Genomic DNA, 23,022 nt, shown 5'->3' on the forward strand with positions numbered 1-23,022 from the left:
GACGTCTGTACACAGGCTATGTTCTCCTGTAATATCACAACATCTGTGTGGTGAGAGTTAAGACTTGAGTGAAACCGGAAACCACCCGTGAAGTCTCTGGCACCCAGGGTGGATGAGAGTTAAATGGATCAGCAAAAATTTGCTCAAACCAGGAGAGAATATATTCTAATAATTAGCATATAATTTACCTTGTGGCTTTGTGCTATCAGCCCATCTAGAAGTTTCACCTTATTCCTAAGTTCCGCTTCCCTTTTCCTTTCTCTTAAATTCTCTGCCAGACATTCCAACTGTGTCAAAGCAAGCTGCAGTGGGACACGATCTGGGTGATCTTTAGGAGTCACCAACAGCAATTCCTAAAAATAAAAACAAGCACTCCAATGAACATCTCTTTAGAATGCACTTAATATACCAGTATTCTACAGATCCTCATAGAAAGGCGGTTAGAAATCTATTCCTTTGGGTTTGGATATTATCCTTCACCTGTCTAGTCCCAGGTACTGCTGTAAAAGAGAATGCAATAAATATGGAAAGATTGTAAGATTCCTTCATATGACAACACATACACTTTTCAAGAGCAAGGATGGCAGAGAAGGCAGATCGTTTACACATATAACTACGTTCAGGGCCTGATAACAAATCAATACGATCATGACTGTCAGTTAATGACAAAATTCAAAAACAACAATAATGAAACTGATATTACTTGACGTTTAATTAATTGCTTACCTGGAGAAGCGCTAATATCTGTGGAAATCTCTGGATTGGTTTTAACATCAAATGGTGAAGTGAGACGCTATTAGGGCTGGACTGTCTACGAGACTGTAAGGAACGGTGAAGTATTTTTAGCCCTAAAGAAATGTGACTTTACAGTAATTCAAAATGTGTTCCTATACTCGAAGTCTAATACTCAAGCAAATTTTAGACTGAAAGCAGACCCCGCTTTTTAGTCACTCAGACTTGGCAGGACTCAGGAATGCATTTGCCATACAGTCAAACCCAGCAACTAAGAACCTGGATTTTAAGAACCTGTTATGCTAAAATTTGCCAGTTAAGCCCCCTCTGTTTAAGAACCTTTTAAGCCCAAAATTCGAAACAGGTTCTTATTTTCTAAAATCTATGAAAAACTAGTGCACACTTAGACAAATATAAGATATGTCAACTGAACCACCAAATACTCTTAGCTATATTGTATTTTTTTTCTTTGGAAACTAAGAACCTATTTAAGAACCTACATAGACTATATAGCCTAAAGGTGTGCCAACTACCATTTATATAAGAACCTGTTTAGGCTAACTTGGAAAAATCCAGGTTCTTAGTTGCGGGGTTTTACAGTTATTTTTTGTCTTGTACTCAACATGCTCGCCTGCCCTACAAACCTGAGGGACTGCTAGCAGTCCATGGAAATCAAGTCAAATTAACAAGAGCTGGTATTGGTGAGGTATTCACATCATTGGGAAAATGATGCATTTGGGTTGAAATAATATAATTATAATAATAACATGTAAATGGGGTGGTATAAAAGGAAAAATGCAACATCATTAATACTGACACCGCTGGGCCAGGGAAATTTCCATCTTATCATTTTTAGGGAGGGGGGGGGGGGGTGTAAAGAAGATGTAAAAAGGACAAGGTGAAAATGGTGAATCCCTGATAAAAAAAATATGACAGATGTTTGACTGAAATAAACTCCGGCTACAGTTGACTTTAGTTATTGCGGACACTTTTGGGGGAAAGATTTAGAGTCCGTAATAGCGAGAGTCCGTAGTAGCAGGGTACGAGAGAAAAAAAATTGTTTTCTCTTTAAACTTATGAAATAATATGTAAAAGTCCCAGAGGCATTGTAGTTTCGACAATTCTTTACTTCTCTTAACTATGGACCATAAGAGATTTAAGATAATAAGATTGTAAATAGTATTGTAAATATGCTGTATTATCACTTTCAAGCTCCTGCAATGACAAGGGATACATAAGAAAGGGCTTTAAAAACCAAACGGAAACTCCTCCAGTAACGTGAATGACTAAAATGTTAACTTGCTGTCAAATATATTGTTTTTTATTGTTTTTGGCAGCACTTTTATCCCAGAAATGCTGCACAGTAAACTCATAACGCAAAATGTTTGTAAGCTCTAATGGCAATGTCTTTTCTCCCTAAAATGCTGTACAGCAGTCATTTAAACAAGGGGTCGATAGTACTTTTTGTCATTTTTTCCTTTATTGTAATGTCGTGTTATTCTTTATGTTATGTGAGTCAGGATTTTTGACGAAGTATACTCAAGTGTCTGCCATAGTGAGAGAAAAAACAAGTGAAATGTCGCGCTTGGGGACAGGAAAGTGTCCGCATTTCCGTAATAGCGAGAGTCTGTAGTAGCAGCAGTTTGTTTCAGTCATTTCTCTATGCATTTCGCTGGGGGGCTGGCTCTTGTCCACATAAGCAGGATGTCTGTAATAGCGAGGTGTCTGAGGTGTCGACTGCATGTATTAGGCACTCTCGCTAGAAAGGACAGGCCCCCCAGAGTGACTGCAATAACATGAGTGGACTGTGTATAATAATAACAATAATAATAATAATAATAATAATAATAATAATAATAATAATAATTTATGAACTTACTGTGCACAACTTAACATTTAAAGGGACACAGTCAGTTAAAGGACCAGGTTGACCTGAACACTACTTTTGTCAGTTTGAAAAGCATTTACCTCAACCCGAAATCAAATGTATGCATCAGATACATTTACAAATCTGCTTCAATCTTGCCTAATGTTTCACTCCATCCTTGATCTTTTACAGAAAACCTCTTTTTGAGCAAACTTTTTCTGATCCTATGACATTATTTTATCATATTTGGTTAAAAACAGTATCCAAAGGAACATGAACAGAAGAGGTGAGAAACACGTAGGCTCTTGGTGGGAGAAATTGCCTTTGTTTACCAAAATAACAAAAGAAATGAATCAATAACATTGGAGAGCAAATAATCATTATATATATATATTGAAAAATGATGGAAAAGGATACATATGTTTGGAAAATCAAGCTTTTGCGACCTTGAACCTTTGACAACGATTCATGCAGACTCTGTCATTTCTCACCTCTTCTGATGATCGAATTCAGAAGTAATTGTTGATGTTTGGCTTTCGCTGGACAAATCCGTCAGTGAATTCCCAAAAGTATATAAAAGAATGAGTGCTCTGATATGGCATAGGGACTATAATCAGGATTTCGGCTTGTAACTAGTTCAATTCTACTAGTTTTGTTTAGAGTATTCGGGATATGCTCCTCACTTTCTGTTTCATGTGCGTGTCTTGTGATATACAAATCAGCTAAGAAATGATATGAAATGCGCATGTGCATCCGCTGACTGTGTCCCTTTAAGACTGATCAGCTGCACATTAGTCTACAAGAAACAGTCAAACAATAATGAAAAAAAGTATATATGCATGCAAAGTAAGTAAATAAAATAAAATTCATCACTGATATACAGTTCAAATGCACCTAGATGCGCCTTAAAACTGTTGACATTAGTAATCGAACAAAGTTCTTTGTTTGATTATCAATGGGAAAAATTGCTCAGAATATGATGACTGGGGATTTTTAAAAAAGTAATCATTGGTTGTAATAATAGGGTGGAAATATGGCAAGGTACAATTTTCATTGTACTATGAACATCTTACTTTTAAAAACTGTGCAAATGCAAGATGTGTTCTGCAAGCAAGTTTCACAGTATCCATAGCTTTGGGAAAATTGTTCACATATCCACTATATGCATCAAGTACCATGGACTTGCAAAACTGAAATAAAGAAAAGGAAATTATTATATACATAATGACATAAACTCACTGAAAAGCTGTGTTGAAAATGTTTATACGTCAATGAGTTATAGCCATTCAGAGGAGGAAACAATAATTTTTGCACACAAGGAAAAGGATACCGTATTTCCTCGAATAATAGCCATCCCTCGGTTAATCGCATCCTTCGAATAATCGCCCCCTTTGATGGAAATATTTGAAATAATCACCTCCTTGAATAATCGCACCCCCCCAGACCCTCTCGCCATTTTCTCTTTCTTTTATCCCCTTCCTGTCAAGTGGAAGTGAACTCTGATCCAGCAAAACTGATCGATGACGATTCAAGCTCTGAAAATTAATCAAGGAACCCGATTTGGGACACTTTGAAAGCCCATGTTCAGTTTATTTGATGGGATATTTTTTGATATGATGGGATAATAAAACAAAATAATTAGGGCACGCAACTTTTAGTAAGCATCATTTGAAATAATTGCCTTCCTCAAATAATCGCCCCCTTTTGAGGCAAAAAAAGAAATAATTGCCCCCGGCTATTATTCAAGGAAATACGGTATATCCAATCAGAATCATGACGATGTTTTTAACATGTGAGTTAAATAATATGTCCAGTCAAAAGCCACGGGCAGAGGTGTGTGAGTTTTGTGTTAAGTTTCCTGCCTTTAAGATTAGATTGGCTTCTTGGTTTAGAATCATAGTAACATTTGTAAATTTGAGGGTTGTTTTCTGAGTTACATGTAGTTAGTTAGTTAAACCTTGAATTTTATTGGTCCGTTTGCAAAAAAACTTGAGAATCTTTTTTTTCAAAAAATGCAGTGATTGGATAATCTTCTTCCCAGTGCCCCAGTTTGAGTGGCCATAATGTAAGGCAAATCCCAAATTTTATTTTGCAGTCTTGAAGCCCAATAACTTTTTCAAATATGACAGTTTCACTATAAACAATAATATAACTCACCAAAGCATACAGAATGTCACCTATCATATCATCAGGAGTCCAGTCTGCCATTCTTGCACTTAATGCAATATTAAACATGGCATGACATTGCAGTACACGCTGAACATGTTGGAATATTATTTCAATTTTGTTTGGTTCAAGAAGATCTCGCTCTCTGATAGGCAACTCATATTGCTATAAAAATAAAAAGAAAGACATGAGATATCATTCTTACACTTGCATGAAAATGTAAAAGTTGGTGATGAAAAATACTCCTTAAGTTTTTTTATTTGCTATTCATACCAAAAAAACAAGTGAGTGCTGATCAGCATGTTTATAACTGACCTTACTGAGTTGATCCAACAATCTCATATAGTCTCCCTCACTCTCCAGCATGAATTTAACAATCTGATATCTCTTGATCTAAAGTTGGGCAGAACCAAATTTCAAGTCTTATATAAAGTAAACAAAATGCTGTTTATTGTTGACTGTTTAAATGACTGAATCAGTCTGAATGTAAAAGTATGGTTGACGTAATTATTCCAAATTTGCAGTGCTGCTGTTAATGGTACAAGTACCACACTAAGAGAAAAAAAGTTATAATATTAATAATAATAATAATAATAATAATAATAATAATAATAATAATAATAATAGAAATACTACTACTACTACTACTAATAATAATAATAATGACTTTATTCTAGCGTCAATGTATTTAGCTTAACAGTTAGCTAATTGGGGGACACTTTCCTACGTACTAGCGCACTAATCTATTACGTGACTTTTAAATTAATGATCTTATCTTAAACCTAAAACTATAAACAAATGTACATGACTCAAAATTTCCACAAGTCACAGCAGTTACTATTGTTATCTATGTGACTTGAAAGGTCCACACCATGTATCTGTTTCTAGGATGCTTTGAGGCTTATGAGAAGTTATATTCATACTCGTGCTAGCTCCCTTCCCTAACAACACAATCATTCTTAAAAAGTCTGCATGCATTTGCCTCTATATAAATGCAGTATATACCTGATCAGTGGAAAGTTTACTAGGCATGGGTGGCATTACTGGCTGTTGATAGTTAACTGAGTCTGTGATGTCTGGGTCTACATAGACACCATCCGTTTCATCATCTGAAAATAAATTGGTAGAAATTATTGTTATGATATGAGTTTGGAATAAAGGTAGGAGTCTGTATTCATGAATAGTTAGGACTAGGAGAGAAAAGAGATAGAGAATTAATAACCTGAATTTAATTTTGACTTGTAACATAATATATACCAAGCATCCTGATATTTGTTTCACTAATTAAGCTGGCTGGAAACTACTGCACTTAAGTGCATAAATTAAATTACCTTTCTGGGTTTTAGTGCTAGGTAAATAAGGCTGACTAGATGCTTTGTTTAATCCAAGACATCCTTTCAGGTGCCCCTTCAGTCCAGGAACACCAAGGGATCCTGATGGTCGTTTGAACGGTGAAAAATTTGTAATCTCAGACACAAACCTAAACTAAACATTAAAATGAAAACAAAAAATGATAAAAATAATCAATGCTGCAATTGGTGATAAATTTACAAATCAATTTTTCCCCACAATAAAGTTAAACCGACAGTTACCTTCATACTTTTACAAGTACCATTATCTTAGACAAAGTTGATGAAATAATAAAAACAAAAATGGGGTCAAATATTTATGAAACCACGCGCAACACGCTAATCCATCTGTGCCTAAAAAATTTTGAGGAAGAATCCCGGATTGAAGATGACTAAGCCACATTCTTCTTTTGAAATATCCTGACAAATCCTATTATTTCAAAAATTTAGTTTTTATGACGTCATCACTTAGAACTCTATTTGCAAGGATTTCTATAAAAGCTCTGCCGTGACTGGGTGGCAAGAGCTGTTTTTTCCATACAGATCCTTCTAATTTTCAGCAGCTGTTGCAATCGCTACTTTTGAGATATACAGCTCAAAAGTTACAAGTTACCTAAATTTTATATTCTCTTTCAGTTTCTGCTAACAAAAAGAACAGTTTTTGTATTTGCAAAGAGTTAGTCACGTGATCAGCTATTGCAAGAGGCCTATTACCGGTCTTTTTCTTTCTGTCATGGGACTAATTTCCACAGAATCATAGGGATCTTCTTCCTCCTCATCTTTTAAGTCACCCTGTGATGTTCTTAGGCTTGCTACATCTGTCATGTCATCTTCAGTTTCAAAGTCTGAACCCCAAGGATCAGTACCATCAGAGAATTCATCACTTTCATCATCGTGCGTGGGCATGACATATGCCTCTAAGGAACACACAAGACATTGCAATAGTATTACCAGTATACTAACCATTATTACATTAGGTCCACACTAATAGCTGGATCTACTCATAAGTCTGATGTGAACTTAGGCAGTCTACTTTACAGCAAAATAATACCATTTATTAACATATGGTATTCTAAATGTTTTTAGACGGAACAAAGATACCAATGAATTTTCAGCACAGGCAACTGAGAAGAAGTAGACGATATTTGTATTCCCTGATGGCCCTGGGACAAGAGAGTTCACAGCATGATTGCGAAGCTAATACCTGGAATTTCTTGGCGAAAAACACAAACAGACGCCAGTAAATTGCAACTCAGTTGCTGAAAAACGATAGAAATCAGAAAAACCTGCGAGATTTAAAAGCTCGAACATAGTGGGTGTAAAGCAAAAGGGATACCTGTTTCAATTAACAAAACTGTGGAAAGAGCTGGTCGTACTAACAGCAAAATTAAAAAAGGCCATGAAGCAATGCATGCAACTTAAAAGAAGAAACGAGAAGGAAGCATATATCTAGAAAATGGTAAATTGTGTCAAAATGTCAATATTTGAATCCTTTTTAATTACATCGGTAATTTTATACTACTTATTGTTCTTTTTCACTTGTGTGTTTCTGTAAAATGGAGTTTAAACTGCTCAGTATTATCACCTGTACAAAACTCTGTGTTCAACTGTGTGCATGTTTTTGTACTCTCACACAGTTGTGATCAAAGATATTGACAAATAATGTAACCTAAATTGGTAAATAAACTTCACCTTTCAAGTCATCTTTTTCAAACTGATTTACCTTCTTTAAAATGCATGGACAGTCTTTGAGCAGAATGCTAAGCCCTGTTCCCGATAAGTAATTATCCACTGAACATAGTTGATCAGTTTACTTCAAATACACAAGATTTTGCACCCACTCTGTTAGAAAATTTGTTAGGTGTAATAACATCACTGTCAACTTTATTGAAGGTTTTTGATAAGTACGTCCAGTTCAATAAAAAGTATCCTTCGAAAGGTTTTAAGGACACAGAAAATTATTTATTAAAATGGCTTCGGGGATTTTGAGAACATCTTTGAGTTTTTATTAAATTATAAACTCGCTCACCAAGCATTCTTCCCATGAATATCTTGTTAGGGTCACTGTTTTTCTCAGTAACAAGAACACTCTTAGTACCGTTAAGTCTCGCTTGCTTGGAGATAAACTTTATTGTCAGCTGGTGCTGTTATGCTACTTTTTCGTTTGGAATACAAAACAAATGTTAAATGTCATAATGTAAATACTCAAAACTTAAAATTTGATAGGAGAGACAGGCTGCACATCTTAGCTTCACACTGGTGTGAAGCCTTTGAAAACCTTCTGCATACTGATATTGCTCCAGTGAGGAGAACTCTTTCGCGGATTTTACACTTAAAAAATTGAACAATGATTTTTATCAGTATAAAATAATTATATAGCTTCTATGTAGCGGACAAGATATGGCTTGGTACAGTATTTGTTCAGCATAAGAAAAATGAACCTTATACAACAGACAGTTAATTCAGTTCGTGCGTATTCCTGTTGAATTTTTTGTCCATTTTATAAGATAATTGCATGAAAGTAATCATTTTCCTTGGTTGCTTACTATCTGCTTTTAATATCTTCGTACAGTTGATGTTTATGTGATCTCAGACTACAATGTTAAGAGCTGTACATGGCGTGCATTTTACCACAGTATCACTGGGATAAAGGGTTTCATTTTCCAGGAAAATTTCACTTTCTCATCCAAACAATCACTGACTCAGTCAGAATCAGAGTAGTGTTCAGTACAGCGAGTGGGGTTATGTTTTGTGAAATTTATCTACAGTTTGCAGCCCACATCACCACGATCTACCTGTTTATTTTATTTTCAAGTTTTTTTAACCGATGCTCAATCCCAATCTCCGATCTCGATCCTCCATCCTTTCTCCTGGTTTTCCAGTATACCTCAAAGTTTTGCTCATGAAGATTGTTCTTTTTTCCACCACTGAAGTAATCAATTGTTCCAAAGTAATCAACACTTTCAAGCAATAGAATTCATGGACAGTTCATCAATTCATGGAATTCATACATGTATACTAGAACTCATTATGACAGGAATGTCCCAGTAAGATGAAGTTGAATGCAAGTCTTCAGTTATAATGAACATTATTTCAGTTTTTATTACATAAGAAATATTTTGACAGGAATGTAAGGTGTTTTGAGACAGTTTTTTGTGGGCCATACTGATACTTTTTCATCCCCTTAAAAGTGATTTATCCTTGTCCAATCACTATTAAATTTTTTACCACTGACTGACATTGACGTTTGTCAAAATGTATGTGTAAGTAAAATTGACATCACTGTGGCAAGAATAAACAAAAAAATTGAAACTGCTAAAAGCCAAATTTTCTGTGATCTAGACCTATGACTGAAAATCCAACATCAGTGTCTTTGTGTCAAGGAAATAACCTCTGTGAGAAGTAAAAAGTTCTGTATGTTTGAATTCCAATAAGACATAAATATAATTTAAGCCCTATATTTCCAATAGCTGTGATTAACTGTTTAATAAAAAAAATTCTAAATAACTCAAATGAATGCTGCTTAATATCATATTTCACTGCTTGCAAATCTTGGTGTATTTTCTTTCCTGCGATTCCGAGAACTAACCTGTTTTCTCCCCACCCGTCTAAATGCAACTTTATTCTAAATTTTGACTTTTAGCACTTTTTTGTATATCTCTAGAAGGGCGTGACAGAATTCTTTTTAAGCCTCATCAGATATTCTTCATGATGTACATAACAATGTCTGAAACTTTCATTAAGATTGATTCACTGCAACACCTTGAAATTTCAAGGCAAATGTAGCTCATGAACAGGCCATTTTAGAGATATCCAGTAATTTTACTTGAACTGCGAAACAGGTACTAACAAATAGTGCAAAATAGTGAGAGGTAAACAAAAGAAGATGATAGAATTAGTGCATAATAGTATGTTGTATTCTACTACCAATTTCATGGTTCAAGTAAAATCACTCTATTTTTATTTGATAATATTAAAACAGGTAAACTTTGTTTTATCTTTTCAACAATACTTTTGTATATATTCGATCACTTGATTCTATAACTGACTTTATAAATATTTCCTACCTTGGTTGACAATAACTTCTTCATATGTACTTCCAGTAGAGCTTTTTTCACTGACAGTGTCTGTTATACTGTCTTCAGCATGCACTGCATCATAGGGATGCTCCTCAGAGTGTGATACACTTCCAGCTCTATCACCATCATTCAAAATTGGAGATGTCACATTGGCAATGGAATCATCCCGAGAGTACAGAAAATCATAAAATGATTCCACCCGTTTGGTTTTTCCTTTCCCCGATGATACGTCAATGTATGAAAGCGTTCTACGACTAGTGTCAAGTGCATCAATTCTCTCCACAGTCAAACTGGGAATTACCTCTTGGTTTGGGCTTGATGTCAGCACAGGCTTGCAAACAATTTCTCTTGGTTTTTGCCCTAAGCCATCATCAGTTTCTGAAAGTAAATCACTAGTTGTAACATTACCTTCTGATGGTAATGTTCCTGAAAAGACTGTGTCTGGCTTCACATGTTGTGTTGGAGGTTGTGGAAGACGTCTTCTAGGAGGTTTTACAGGATCAGGACTGTGAAGAGGTGATCCTTCCTCTTCATATTCTCCCCTCTCTCCGACATCCTTCTTTATTTGCTCGGGTTTCTTTTGAGGAGGTCGTCTTGGTGGCTTTGAAGGTTTATCATCAAGAAGTTCCTGTACCACTTCTGTCTCAATCTTTCCTTCATCACCTTTGCTATCCTTCAGCTCACTTTTCACTGGGGTCCAAAGCTCCTTGTCATTGCTGTCCTTACGGATTTTTCTTCTCTGGTCTTCAGATGATTCTTTAACAGTTTTAGAATGAGAGATATCTTGCTCTGGTTCTTTCATTGGCTGTGCATCCTTTTTTCCAGCATTACTGTATCCAGTCTTTTCTTTCTTTTCTCTCTGTCTTGTTTCTGATTCTAGAGCTTTTTGGTCATTATTATTTAGACCTGCTCCCTTGCATTCATTACTGTCAGCCTCTTGAGAAGCATCTCTTGTAACAGTAAAGCTCTCTTTACTTAATTCGCCCTCTGATATTACCAGTTTATCATCATAAATAACAGATTCCCTGGCATTTTCACTGCCTTCATCAGATTTGTTTTCCATCATAGTAGGTTATGTGTCATCATAATGACAATATGTATACTTGTGACCAAGAAAACTGTAGAAAAACAAAGACACAACAGAGATCTTTAATTCTGTGAAGTCAAAATAATGAATACCCACGATGATGACAAGTTTAGATTCATAAATCTTAAGTCAATCCAGCGCTATCATCTTTGTAGTTACTTTTTTCTATGGCTGCAATGATACACTGATCTATGATTTCAGTGAAATTATATTATTTTTTTCCAACAAAACAAGTGTGGATATATAAATGACTTATTGTTACCTTAATAGACTAAAAAATAAAACTATTATTATTTTTCATTGCTTTTAACCTTTTTTTAAGTGACCACTTGACAAATGATGTGATCTTTGTTTGATGTAATGTACTATGCCACACAAAGTATAGCAACAACTTTCACTGATAACATGGAACTCTTGTACATAACTAACAAATTGCATGCAATAAATTAATTATCTTCCAAAAATTAGAGACCAATCATTTATTACATCGTGGGGGGGCGGGGGTTTCGGTGGGGGGGGGGGGGGGGGGGTACAATTTTCTCAAACTATATTATCATGATTGAAGCAAATTCACATTTCCTTGAAAAGAAGACGAAAAATACACTTTGGCAGTTCTTTGTCAGCAACAAAATGTTACCCATATAATGCTCGGCCCAGGAACCTATCAGCTATTTCTCCTATCAGGAATGTAGGGTGAATGTTTGCACATATGCCTTTGCATACAGCAGACATCTGGAAAAAATATATAAACCTTTTTTATTTCCTGCAAGCATTTTTATCATTAAATCGGGATAAATATTTTGCATTATACTGGCGTTTTTGTGTTAGGATTTCCTTTATCCTTTTATTGATTAAGTGGAGTGAAATGGATCCAAATGTGAAGCCACAGACCTTGGCTGAGAATTTGACCAAGCCAACTCCAATTCTATCCTGGAGTATATGTCACGGCTCTCATAATTTTGTTGACTTATCCTCTGTCAACAAACACAGCTGAGCGTAGCTTCAGCGGTATGAAGAGACTGCAAACTCCTTCACGAAGGACCATGACAGATGAGAGATTGAGCTCTCTTGCAATTCTGCGTAGGAGCACAAGGACGTAATTAACATTGATGGCATTATAACAGAGTTTGCCTGTCTGAAGGGTACACATCTTGCCCTTTGCTTGTAACCTCCTTTATGGCGTCATTGTTTTACCAGTTTTTGCCATAAACACTGTACCTTACCAATAACACTAGAGATGGGTAAAATATACAACTAATTCCTGCATTTTAGTGAGAATGTCCTGCAGAAAACTCAGGAGATGGCATTTCCGAGACCCTAAATTTAAAAATTTTCTTGGAGAGCATGCCCCAAGACTCCTCTAGGTTTGGGGCACCTTCAGTGCACTAACTTTTCTTGCCCTGCATGCACCTTCAAAATCTCATGCTATGCTGCTTACTACCGGTATCTTATAGCTTATGAAGTCAATGCCCAAGGATGGAAGAAGAGACTTGGTCAAGAAGGGGTTGGAGAGGGGGGGGTATTTTAAAAATTGTTATTGCCAGGGGGGGGGGGGGGGGGTACAATTTTTATATGTAATTATTACTTTTCTGAAAACCCCCACCCCTCTCTGGGACGTAATAAACGATCAGTTCCCTAGATGTTTCAGGACCTCTTCTCGGAAGGGACCCCCTGTTACTCAATTCTTGTCAGCGACCACCTCTCCCAATTGTCCACTAATTCTTTTCATTATATGGCTAAATCCGCTGGCGGGCAAGATAAAGCAAATCCTGCATTCTGATTGGCTGCCCAAGCAGACAAGATGGGCCCATTTTTGCCTGTGCGTGATTTCAAGTGTTGGTTCCGTAAGTAAACATTCCCTTTTTGGCCATACAATAAATTCTTTATTGACCAAGCTTTTCTGGTCAAGATGGCTGAATATTGGCCTCTTGTTTTGCATTTTTTTTTTATTGAGACCACAGGTAATTAACCTGAGATCAGGCTCAATTTTCGTTTCGTTTTGTAAATAACATTCTGGTGGGCAAGATGAAACAAAAAGAGAGCCTGATACAAACCTTCTACGAAATGTATGCCACCCACTCTTTTGGTTGATTGACATTTGCTGAATGGGCCAAACAAAATTACTTCTGTTGCTTGTTTTTGTAGTATGCAAATTTAATCATACATGGGAAAACTGCACACTTGCTGACTTAAAAAATAGCTCTTACCTTTTAATTTTTTAAACTACAAATAAAACAGTCAGCACAATAGAGGCCCTGCCAGGGGATGGGGAGGGGGTCCATGTCACCTGTCTGAATTTTAAAATGTCTTGTGTCGGTGTTTATATCATGCTTGTCGCTTACTGTTGCAATTTGGCCGAGGGAGGTTGTCTCTTGTCGCGATTTCATTTTACGCGCTGTCGCTACTTTTTGGGCCATGTCGCTTGTTGGAATTTACCCTGGCAGGGCCTCACAATATCACATTCAACTTCCTACGAGATTAAAGGAGATCTCGAAGGTTAATTCTGTTGGCGTAGAAGGTAAAAAGTTTTTGAAAAGACGGCAACACAATGTTCTAGTTTTAATATTTTGGCTAGATGCGCTTAAATTTAAAATACTGAAATAATTTCAGTATTCTATTTCATTTCTATTTTTCTGTTGCGTTTATATTTTTCTCGGCAATTTTGCCCAATTTTCAGTACATAAATCGTTAAAAATCTTGGAGAAATAAATCGCAAACTTTTTCAAAGGATATATAAATTACCTCAGAACAAACCAAACAAGTTCTCAAGTGCATTTTATTTAGCTGATTTAGTCCCATGAGTACACTTGCAATTTGCGAATTTACTAGAGATACAAACTTCTAAAAAAATATATTTTTTTATAAATCCAGGTAAATATTATCTGCCAATTTGGAAAGACGAAACGACACTACTAAAAATGCATTCTCAATATAGATGTATTTTGTGTGGTTGCTTACGGAAGAAATGGTAATTTGTATTAATTAATACAATAAAGATACATATGCATTATGGACCTGGCCCCAGGACAAATTGAACAAATTTTGTTCAAACGGTGGATAACACTATCTAACGGAGAAATCTCTATCCAGTGTATAGCACAATTTACCCTGCGAGCAGAGGCCCTTCGATCTTCCTAGACTTATCTAGGAAGATCGAAGGGCCTCTGCTCGCAGGGTAAGCACAATTGGTTTCCCTAATATTTATCTGTTGGATGGTGATTTATCTGGTGGATAGCACTATCCATCTTTTGAACAACCGGGGCCTGGAATTAAATGAAGCTAAGATGGCTAATTCTTCTTTTCAATTTTTATGGACCAAGATCATAGATAGTTGAGGGAGAGGTTCTGAAGGTTAATAATAAAAAAGAAGAAATCAACAGCAACAACAACAAGTTAAATATTAAGCCAACTTGACAGAACAAACTTTGACAATAAAGAATTTATTACATGGTTAAGTGGATCCCGAGCTGGCAAGATAACCTACGCTGGTTCATCTCGCCGGCTCGCGGAAGCAGCCATAATCAATGAACTAAAGTACTACTTGGAACGCTCCAACACAACAATTATCTTTGAGAACCCCTAGATCAACAACCTAAAGAATCTCCAGTGAAAGACTACTGGCTGGGAAAATTTCAAAGGAAAACTTAACCATTAGCTTGTAAATTAAAGCAGTTAGTTTTCAACGTAAAAACAAGCTTTTTCATGCTTCATACCACAAGCTGATCAATTGAATTTGAAAAGTTCGTGTTGTTCGTTTGATCTAGAGCTACGATTTTGAAGCAGAACATTCTACCACCAAACTATATGTCTCCAAAAAATAAACTGTCTGTCTGACATCCAGTGATTTTGATTACGCTATTGGCGAATACGAAGATGTCAAGCCGAACTAAAGAGATCTCCAGGGGATGGAATGTTTGTCTCGACGTCCCCTTTCTGCAAAAACGCCTTTCCATACTAGACGCAAAACAACTTAAATAACAGCTTATAGGTTACGGCTTAAAATTTATTACCTTGAGAGGTTCGAACCAGGTCCTCAATTATGAAACTACACCAAATACACCCAAGGAAGCACGCTGGATCAAAATCCTTGTAAACCATCACGAGATGGCGCGCGAGTGTATTCTCCCATTGGACTGGAGACGAATAAACTGTTGTTGGGCGAGGGAGGCTGGGGAGTTTATGTAGAGGGTGTCGGGGGTGCGATAAACTTGATAAACTATAAGAAGACAATCATTTTATTTTTAAAGGTGGGGGAGGAGTGGTTGGGTAATTTGGTGTAGGGATCATTTGTTTTAACCCCTTCATTCACCATGAATTTTTCAGTTTTGAGTATGTGCTTGCAAACCTTGCATGATATTTTTTATACTCACACCAACACTTCACATGATTTTTTTTGTGTATCTGGGGTTGAAACTGATATTTTAAATTAAACAACAAAAGATCTGTAAAATTATGAACAAGTATATCAATTTTTATCACGGAGTTTTTGACTGATCTTGATAATACAACACATTTACTATAATATTATGTACAAGCAGTGACTGGGGACCCCTTTGCACTGGTGAAAAGAGTCAGACCTTTTCCTGGACACCTGCTCTCTTAGCTTTCAGATCGTTATATATTTTTCAGTGGCCCTATATCTTGCAGGTGATGGCTGGAGAAGCTTATGTGGAATAAATATTTAGTGTAAATTATATAAGTTGTTAGTTAAAGTACATAAATTAAAAAATATTAATATATTCTTTTGTGTCTATCAGGTTATTGGAGACTGCAAAACCAACCACGATTTTGGATTTGACAACAACAACAACAACAAAAAAAAAAACAAGATTGGTTGCTAGCGGTGTTATAAATGTAAAGAAAAGCCATTTGAAGGGGGCACATTATCATGTTATGAATCCCTCTTACCCAAGGCCCAGTGTAAAATCTTTCATAATAACAGTATAAAGGAAATGAAATTCAGCGTGTCAATACAGGGAAAATTATACCAGAATTGTTTTCCAGCCCAATGTAAATGCATTAATTTTTCTTTGCATGGTGTTCCTGTGCAGGATTTTTTGTCTTACCCATAGGCACTTGCAGGATATTTTTTTTCAAAATCACCCAGCCGCAATCCCTTTTCCGAACCCCTAAGTATATGCATCACCTCAAAAAACCAGTTTTATCAGCAGGATATGATAGAGAGCTCACATTCTCATTCCAAAGAGTTACTCAGCTTAATTTTTAGCAAACACTTTATAAAAAAATACTACCCAACCAACAAAAGTAACACCCAGGGAATGAAAATGGGAACTCGAGCGAAGGTGTTTTTGAGCGCCAGATGGCAAATGGAAGTGGTGTTGCCCAATTTTTCAGGCTAATTGTCTCCATTAGAGTTGACTCTTCGCATTATAAGTTTGTTAGTGTCAAGGTACATTTTAAAAAGGAAAACAACTCTACTTCCCTTTGAGTTGCATCGCTCTAAACTTTTCTGTAGTCTACATTTAGCTTCGTGTAAACTGTTTTCCTCCTTAGAGTTTAAAAAATTGGAAAATATTACTAATTATATGGAGCAGTGGAGTTGATCAGTTGAGTGTTTTTTCAGGTTAGTTGAGGTGGCATTCAAGGTAAGGTTTTCATCAAGAGTAATGCTTGTAAACCTGAGTGCCATGCAGTTGAAAATCTCAAAGCACAGAAATAACAGAGGTATAAAATAGACTACAACCAATCTCTTTCAAAGATAGCCAGCTGAGCCCGAGCTCTGTCAACTGAACTTTGCCACATAATAATATTATTAATGACAGCAAAATATAAGGATCTGTATGAGGAAAAATATGCAATTTCATGGCAGAATGTTATTATTAGTATTATTATTACTTTTCCAGTTATAAAGATTGCTTACCTATTAGTCATTTTTATCTTTGTGAGTTTGAGTCTTCTACTGGTATGGGGTTGTTTTAGATCAATTTCATAAGGTTTAGGTTCCAGTGGTTGTTAACTATATATCTTTATTACCCACGTTTTCATGATATAGATTTGTGCGCTCGAATTGGTCAAGAATATTGCATGATAATTATGATCTCTGTTGTTTCTGTCCGAGGTTGAGTGGGAACTGTGAGAAGGACCTCATACAATGGAGGAAAAATTGATTTTGAAAACCTTTATCTCTTATTTTGGGATAAACCATTTCAAGTTAAGATTTGAAAGTTTTGGCTATGTTTTTATAGCGAGCGGAACGAGATTTTCGGGTCGCAAGGCGGCCCAGCTAGCGATAAAATCGCGATGAGTCTTCGAACCGCGAGCCAAATTTTTATATAAGACGAAAGACTTCTTCGAAAGTCTAAAATATTACTTGAGAATATAAACAACAAATCTCTGTCGGCGGTGCGGTCCGGAAGGAAATCTTGTCGAGTCAATTTGACAGTTCTATTGTCTTTTGAAGAAAAAACAGATGACACTCGCGCGTGCGCATAATCGGGACACTGTCCCTTTAAGTTTAAATGGTCAAACACCCATGTGAGCAACAACAAAAAAATAAACTCAACAAATTTACAAAAAAGGTAAACATATTTACTTATTGATTCTTTTACCTTCTGCTGTCTATTAATGTTGTTAATTTGTTGTCAATAAAAAAAAATAGATGATAAATCTTTCGCAGTTCTTTGTCAAAAAACAAGGGAACTGCCACACTTCTTCGCTGTTCGTTGACATGAATGATTAACAATTTCAACTGTAATTATTGGTTTAAATGTTGGTTAAAACAATTATTGGTTTCCCTTTTCCGTGTTATAACCACCTGAGTAATTTTACTAAAACTGTTTACAATAAATTATTATTCACCTCACGCTCAGCTAAAATTAATAATCCCCTCCACTTCGTCTCAAGGATTATTCGCCATTCGGGCTAAATATTACCAGAAGCACATTAACCTGAATATACTGTTGATGTACCTTCCAAACACCTCTGCCACAAACATCTCCAGTAATGGGGAGTAAGGAGACAGAGTTGTATTTTCAGACAAGGTTATGTTGTAGCCTTTGAACGAAATAGATTCTGCATTATATGCTAAGGGATCTCCAAATAATATTGTTAAAACACAAACACAAACACTCATGGGAAAAGAACACTTTAATGTTTGAGGTATCTACTGTTTGCATATGTTTGAATATTTTAAAACTGTATAAAAGCTTATCTCTTTATAGACAAAATCTCCCACTATACACTGATTAAAAGAATACTTCTCCTTGATATCATACAGTGAAATTCAAGAAAGAGGTTAGAAAAATGCATGGAAGATGCTATATAAAAATGCAAGAAAATGTGAAAGCTAGAGTAAGAGACAAAGCGGTAGACATGGAAACTGAAAAAGTCAACCATTCTACTTCAATAGCATCCCTGTTGTGTGTACCTGAACAGAAATGAACACTATGCAACTTGAAAATTATCAAATATGTTTAATGTATATGTACAGTACAATCTGTCCATTATTGTTTTGAAATCATCTAGATAAAATGGTAAAGGGTTTGTTGGATTTATGCTGTGACTTCCTCTTGATGTTCACCATTGGTGGTTTTCTGTTTCTTTAAAAATTCTTCACCCTCCTATTATAAATAAAAATGAATTCATGTAAACATCTGAACAGTTAAATGCTTTTAATTAAGGGTAAAATCATTGTAAGGTTTTCAGCAAGTTGCAAAAGAACAACTTATAGAAGGTAGTGGCACACATGGGAAAAAAGACACAACCCTGAAATGATACAACTGATCTTACAAGTAACAGGAACAAGGAAGAAACATTATCAGACATATCAGGAAACACAAGATGACTGGCACAACTGGGTTGAGTTTTGTTGGAGTTTCTGTCTGTTCCTTCTTATACATCCTTAGTATCATTTAGGCAAGAAAAGTTCCAAAACTTTCACAGGTAAATTGAATTGCTGTCACAAGAATAATCAATGGCACATTTTAGTTCTCAGTGTCAGTAAAAAAGGTGAGCAATCAATCTTTTAAATCATAACTGGACAAAACTTTTTCCTGATATAGATATTAGTTGTAATACTACCAAGAATGTCATGAACACTTATGTCAAAACTTTGGTATAGGTTGATATTTCCCGCTTATGGCCTTACTAAATAGTCGTATTTATCTTATTTCTATACATCACAAGCAGGGTACTCGCACTGGAAAGAGAACATGTTATGAACAAATCTTCATTGTTATGGAACAAGTTGAGTTTGAGCAAAAATTGGTTTTTGTTTAAACATTCCATGACTATAAACTATCAATGATGATTTTTGGACACGAAACTTACTCCCAGATTTTAAAAATTATTCTTAATGACAAATACTTTCAAGCTACGACATGACCTACGACGTATTAAAAAAACCCGCGTATTTTTGGACAAAATTCTTCGAAGGTTTTCGATGAGGGAGCAAGCTGAAAAGAAAAAGTTTACCTGAAATTCGCCCCTAAAACCCTATAAACAATTCGTTTTTCGCTGCTGTCTTTACAAGGAAAAAGCGTGGCGTTTTGCGGTAAATTCAAAAGCTATTTGTTCTTGAACAACGAAACCCATTGACTTTTAAACAATAAATTTGCCTTTGAATCGAATGAAAGCAAACCGCGCTGAAGCATGGCAAGCACATGCTAGGTAGCGTGACACGGTCTATGATGCATGGACATCTCTGATAGTGTCCATTTAACTTTCCCTAAATCAACTACACAAACCTTGTTTCTATCTTTGACTAGCATTACTTGCGGGAAAGTTACGTAAATACTGTTTTAGCGCAGAACGGGACGGTTGGTGGCAACAGAAAATCATAACATGCATTGAATTTCCATGTGACAAAAGCAAACAAAACCAACACGGAATGTTAAGCTTATGAAGAACAACCCGGTACCTGGAACTTTATCACAGAAGTTTAGCGCTGTAGCTTTTACTTACCTCGACTGTCTCTTGCATAGTTCCTTTGCGTTTTAAGTCGGGTTTTTCCTCATCTTTTTCCCCGTTCTGTTCAGCCTCAGCGCTTTCTTCGATGGCCGCTTTCACTGCTTCGCTTTCCCCACGTGTTCCTCCGTCTACTTTGTGTCCGGCGTCTTGAAGAAACTTTTCTCCTTCCTGAAAAACACCGGCGATCGATCAATCCACGGTTAACTAATCAGAAACGTAAGATTTCACTTCTCGCTAGTTAAAAGAAATTTAGGACAAAAAGATCGATTAACTTACCGACGCAGTCACAGTCATTGTCCCATCGCGTTTGACAGCTGGTTTGTCTGAGCCGTTCTCTTCGAGGTCGTTTTCTTCCTCGCTGTTTTCGGGCGCGTCTTTTTCGTCTTCATCTTTGTCCTCGTCCTCCGCATTTTTCAAGGTGGCCGTCTCTGATCGAGTTTTTCCAAGCTCTTTATCACCAAGGAGATCACTACCTTCCTAAAAATGAACAAACGTGAAAGACTGCTAACGTCTGCATTTGACTCGTTTGAATGAAAAAACCGAAAGTAATCAGCCACCTTTCGAACTAGTGATCATTAATATACCTGTGCGGTGGCTGCCATGGTTGATGTTCTTTTGAGTTTGGTTGCTGAATCCTCTTCGCTCTCCTCGATTTCCTTTTGCTGAGCTCTTGTCTTCGCACTTTCATGAACCCCTCCATGTTCCTCAAGAAACGCTTCACCCTCCTGAAAACGACACGAAAAATAAAAGAAATTTATTAAGCTCGATCTTTCATATTGTTGGCAAACGCTGGACTCCATTTTCCCCGTTCGCGCGCTTTTCGATGATTTTGCTCACCTTGGCAGTCACGGCCATAGTTGAATCCCTTTTGAGTGCGGGTGCTTCTTCTGCCATTTTGAGAAAATAAGTTAGAAAAAAAATGTACAAAGAACGGAGTTAAAGGGCCACGGTCCAGCTAACAACAAAGCTGACAGCGAAAAGAGACAGATAGCTAAATGCGTCGCTTTCAAAAAGAGTAGGGGTCAAAACAAACTCAAAAGCGCGGAAACAGGGGCCTGATCTCATTGGCTTATCTTGAAGCTTGTCAACAAATGCAATTGACAGCAGTTCTCGAAAGCATTCCGCCAGTAGTTCTGATTGGCTGTTGCCAATTTGAAGGGCTTTCAGTTGTTTTCTGTTGGCTTTCAATTACGATCTTTCAACAATAACCTCGAAAGCGGAACGTTGTTGTTTGGTAGAATGATATTTTAAGGAACTGTTTGAAGAGATAATGACCTAAAACACGCAAGTTGATTTTTCAGGAGGACGAGGCAATAATTCGTGGATTGTCTCTTAATGGGTACATATATGTCTATGCCAACTGCCAGCCACCTGCATATCCTTTGTAAGGACAAAAAAAATGAGAGCAAAAAAGGTCTCTGTGTTCTAATAAATAACGCCATCTGGTGACAGAACAGCAGCCACGTGTTGTCAAACATGCGAGGGGTCTCGGGAGACAGTGATGTCAAACTTCAAGGGACACTGCACAGTACCGCAAATGATACCCAGACGGAAAATGATCCCCAAAATGGACCGCAAATGATCCTCGTCCGCAAGTGATCCCTATTGTCGACCGCAAATGATCCCGTGAAAAGTGGAGGAATGGATTTTAAGTATGGATGTACCCTGGGTGCCAGAGGCTTTTCATGCGCAGTTTCCGGTTCGGTTTAGCCTCCGTCCTTTGGGGTTCGTTTGTCACGTAAAATTTTTCAAAGGCCCTTTTTGAGGGGCTTATCTACGTAAGGAAATTTGCGTTTCAAAATCGATTAGGCTAGCCTTATAGTTGGGAGTAAATTTATCGTTCATTGTATTCGAGGGCAATTTTCCAAGTACAAGCCCCCGCGGGGCTTATATATGGAGGGACGATTTAACGGAGGGTTTTTTGCGTTACCGTTTTAGGAGGCTTATATTTGGGGGGGCTTATACATGGAGGGGCTTATTTTCGGAATTTTACGGTACGTTACAACGCGCAAAACCGGCAATGAAATGAAGTAAAACGATAAATTACCATTCTGCTTCTTAAGTCAATTGTTTCTTCTTCTTTTTAGCATTATTGTTTCTTTGCTGTGAAAATTCAAGAAAGCAGGGTCGTCAAGCCCGGGGGGGTACTCCTAGGAATTCTTGGTGGGGGTGTGTCGCCCGATTCTCCAAATCCTGACCCTATTTTCAGACCAAAACCCGTCATTTTTCACAACTGTTCCAGACCTGGCCCCACAAATCCATGCCCGTTTTTAGACCTGCCCTCTAACAAATTATGTCATCATTACTTAGATTAGAACAGTATCAAAAAAAATTTCTTAACATCCATTTCGAATTCCCATATATCTCTCTCTTTCTTACTGGTTTTAGTCCAGTAGCCGAGGTCGGAAAATTGTCGTTTCCTTCAACCCACGGGTCAGAAAAGGTTTGATACCGGATTTTGGTAGAACAAAACCTATTGATCATTGCCTAATAATTTGTTAGGTCGATTTGTGGAATAGGTTTTAGACTGCTTGCAGTCCGCCTTGTCTCTTATTTTTTCTTCTCAGGCTTACACCCTCAGGTTTCGCGTGCAGTAACTTTGCAAAGAAAAATAAGAGACTGCTCGCAGTCTATATAGGTTTCGAGTAAACGACGTTTTTATATCACACAAGTTGCAGTCCAGCATGAAAACGAGGCTGGAGTCTGAATCGCCTTTTACTTTCCAATTCTTTGTTTTAAAAAAATCACTAAAAAATGATAACTTACCCAATGTTGTATTGTATTGTTCAATATAACAAAGAAGATCATTATTAT

General features: G+C 36.7%; 2 protein-coding genes across 3 annotated transcripts in view; both read right to left on the bottom strand.

Annotated features, from left to right (window-relative positions):
- The window catches only part of LOC140945497 (uncharacterized), a 30,016-nt gene extending 14,615 nt beyond the window's left edge, over nt 1-15,401 (bottom strand). For both annotated transcript variants that reach the window (XM_073394524.1, XM_073394517.1), the window contains exons 1-10: nt 15,291-15,401; nt 10,182-11,311; nt 6,829-7,031; nt 6,097-6,250; nt 5,771-5,874; nt 5,081-5,158; nt 4,757-4,930; nt 3,673-3,789; nt 727-819; nt 189-353 (exon numbers count right to left, since the gene is read on the bottom strand). In XM_073394524.1, the coding sequence (XP_073250625.1) occupies nt 189-353; nt 727-819; nt 3,673-3,789; nt 4,757-4,930; nt 5,081-5,158; nt 5,771-5,874; nt 6,097-6,250; nt 6,829-7,031; nt 10,182-11,259 (2,166 nt within the window). In that variant the 5' untranslated portion in view covers nt 11,260-11,311; nt 15,291-15,401. The remainder of the gene's footprint in view (nt 1-188; nt 354-726; nt 820-3,672; nt 3,790-4,756; nt 4,931-5,080; nt 5,159-5,770; nt 5,875-6,096; nt 6,251-6,828; nt 7,032-10,181; nt 11,312-15,290) is intronic.
- A 2,968-nt stretch (nt 15,402-18,369) lies between these two features.
- Nucleotides 18,370-21,206, bottom strand: LOC140945514 (uncharacterized). Its single transcript, XM_073394533.1, has 5 exons — nt 21,046-21,206; nt 20,793-20,933; nt 20,485-20,685; nt 20,203-20,376; nt 18,370-18,860 (listed from the first exon to the last, which is right to left on the bottom strand). The coding sequence occupies exons 1-5, from the start codon at nt 21,100-21,102 to the stop codon at nt 18,792-18,794; spliced, it is 642 nt and encodes a 213-aa protein (XP_073250634.1). The 5' UTR covers nt 21,103-21,206; the 3' UTR covers nt 18,370-18,791.
- Between the last annotated feature and the right edge of the window lie 1,816 nt (nt 21,207-23,022).

Source organism: Porites lutea, chromosome 1 (genome assembly GCF_958299795.1).
Source record: "Porites lutea chromosome 1, jaPorLute2.1, whole genome shotgun sequence".
Classification (NCBI taxonomy): domain Eukaryota; kingdom Metazoa; phylum Cnidaria; class Anthozoa; order Scleractinia; family Poritidae; genus Porites; species Porites lutea.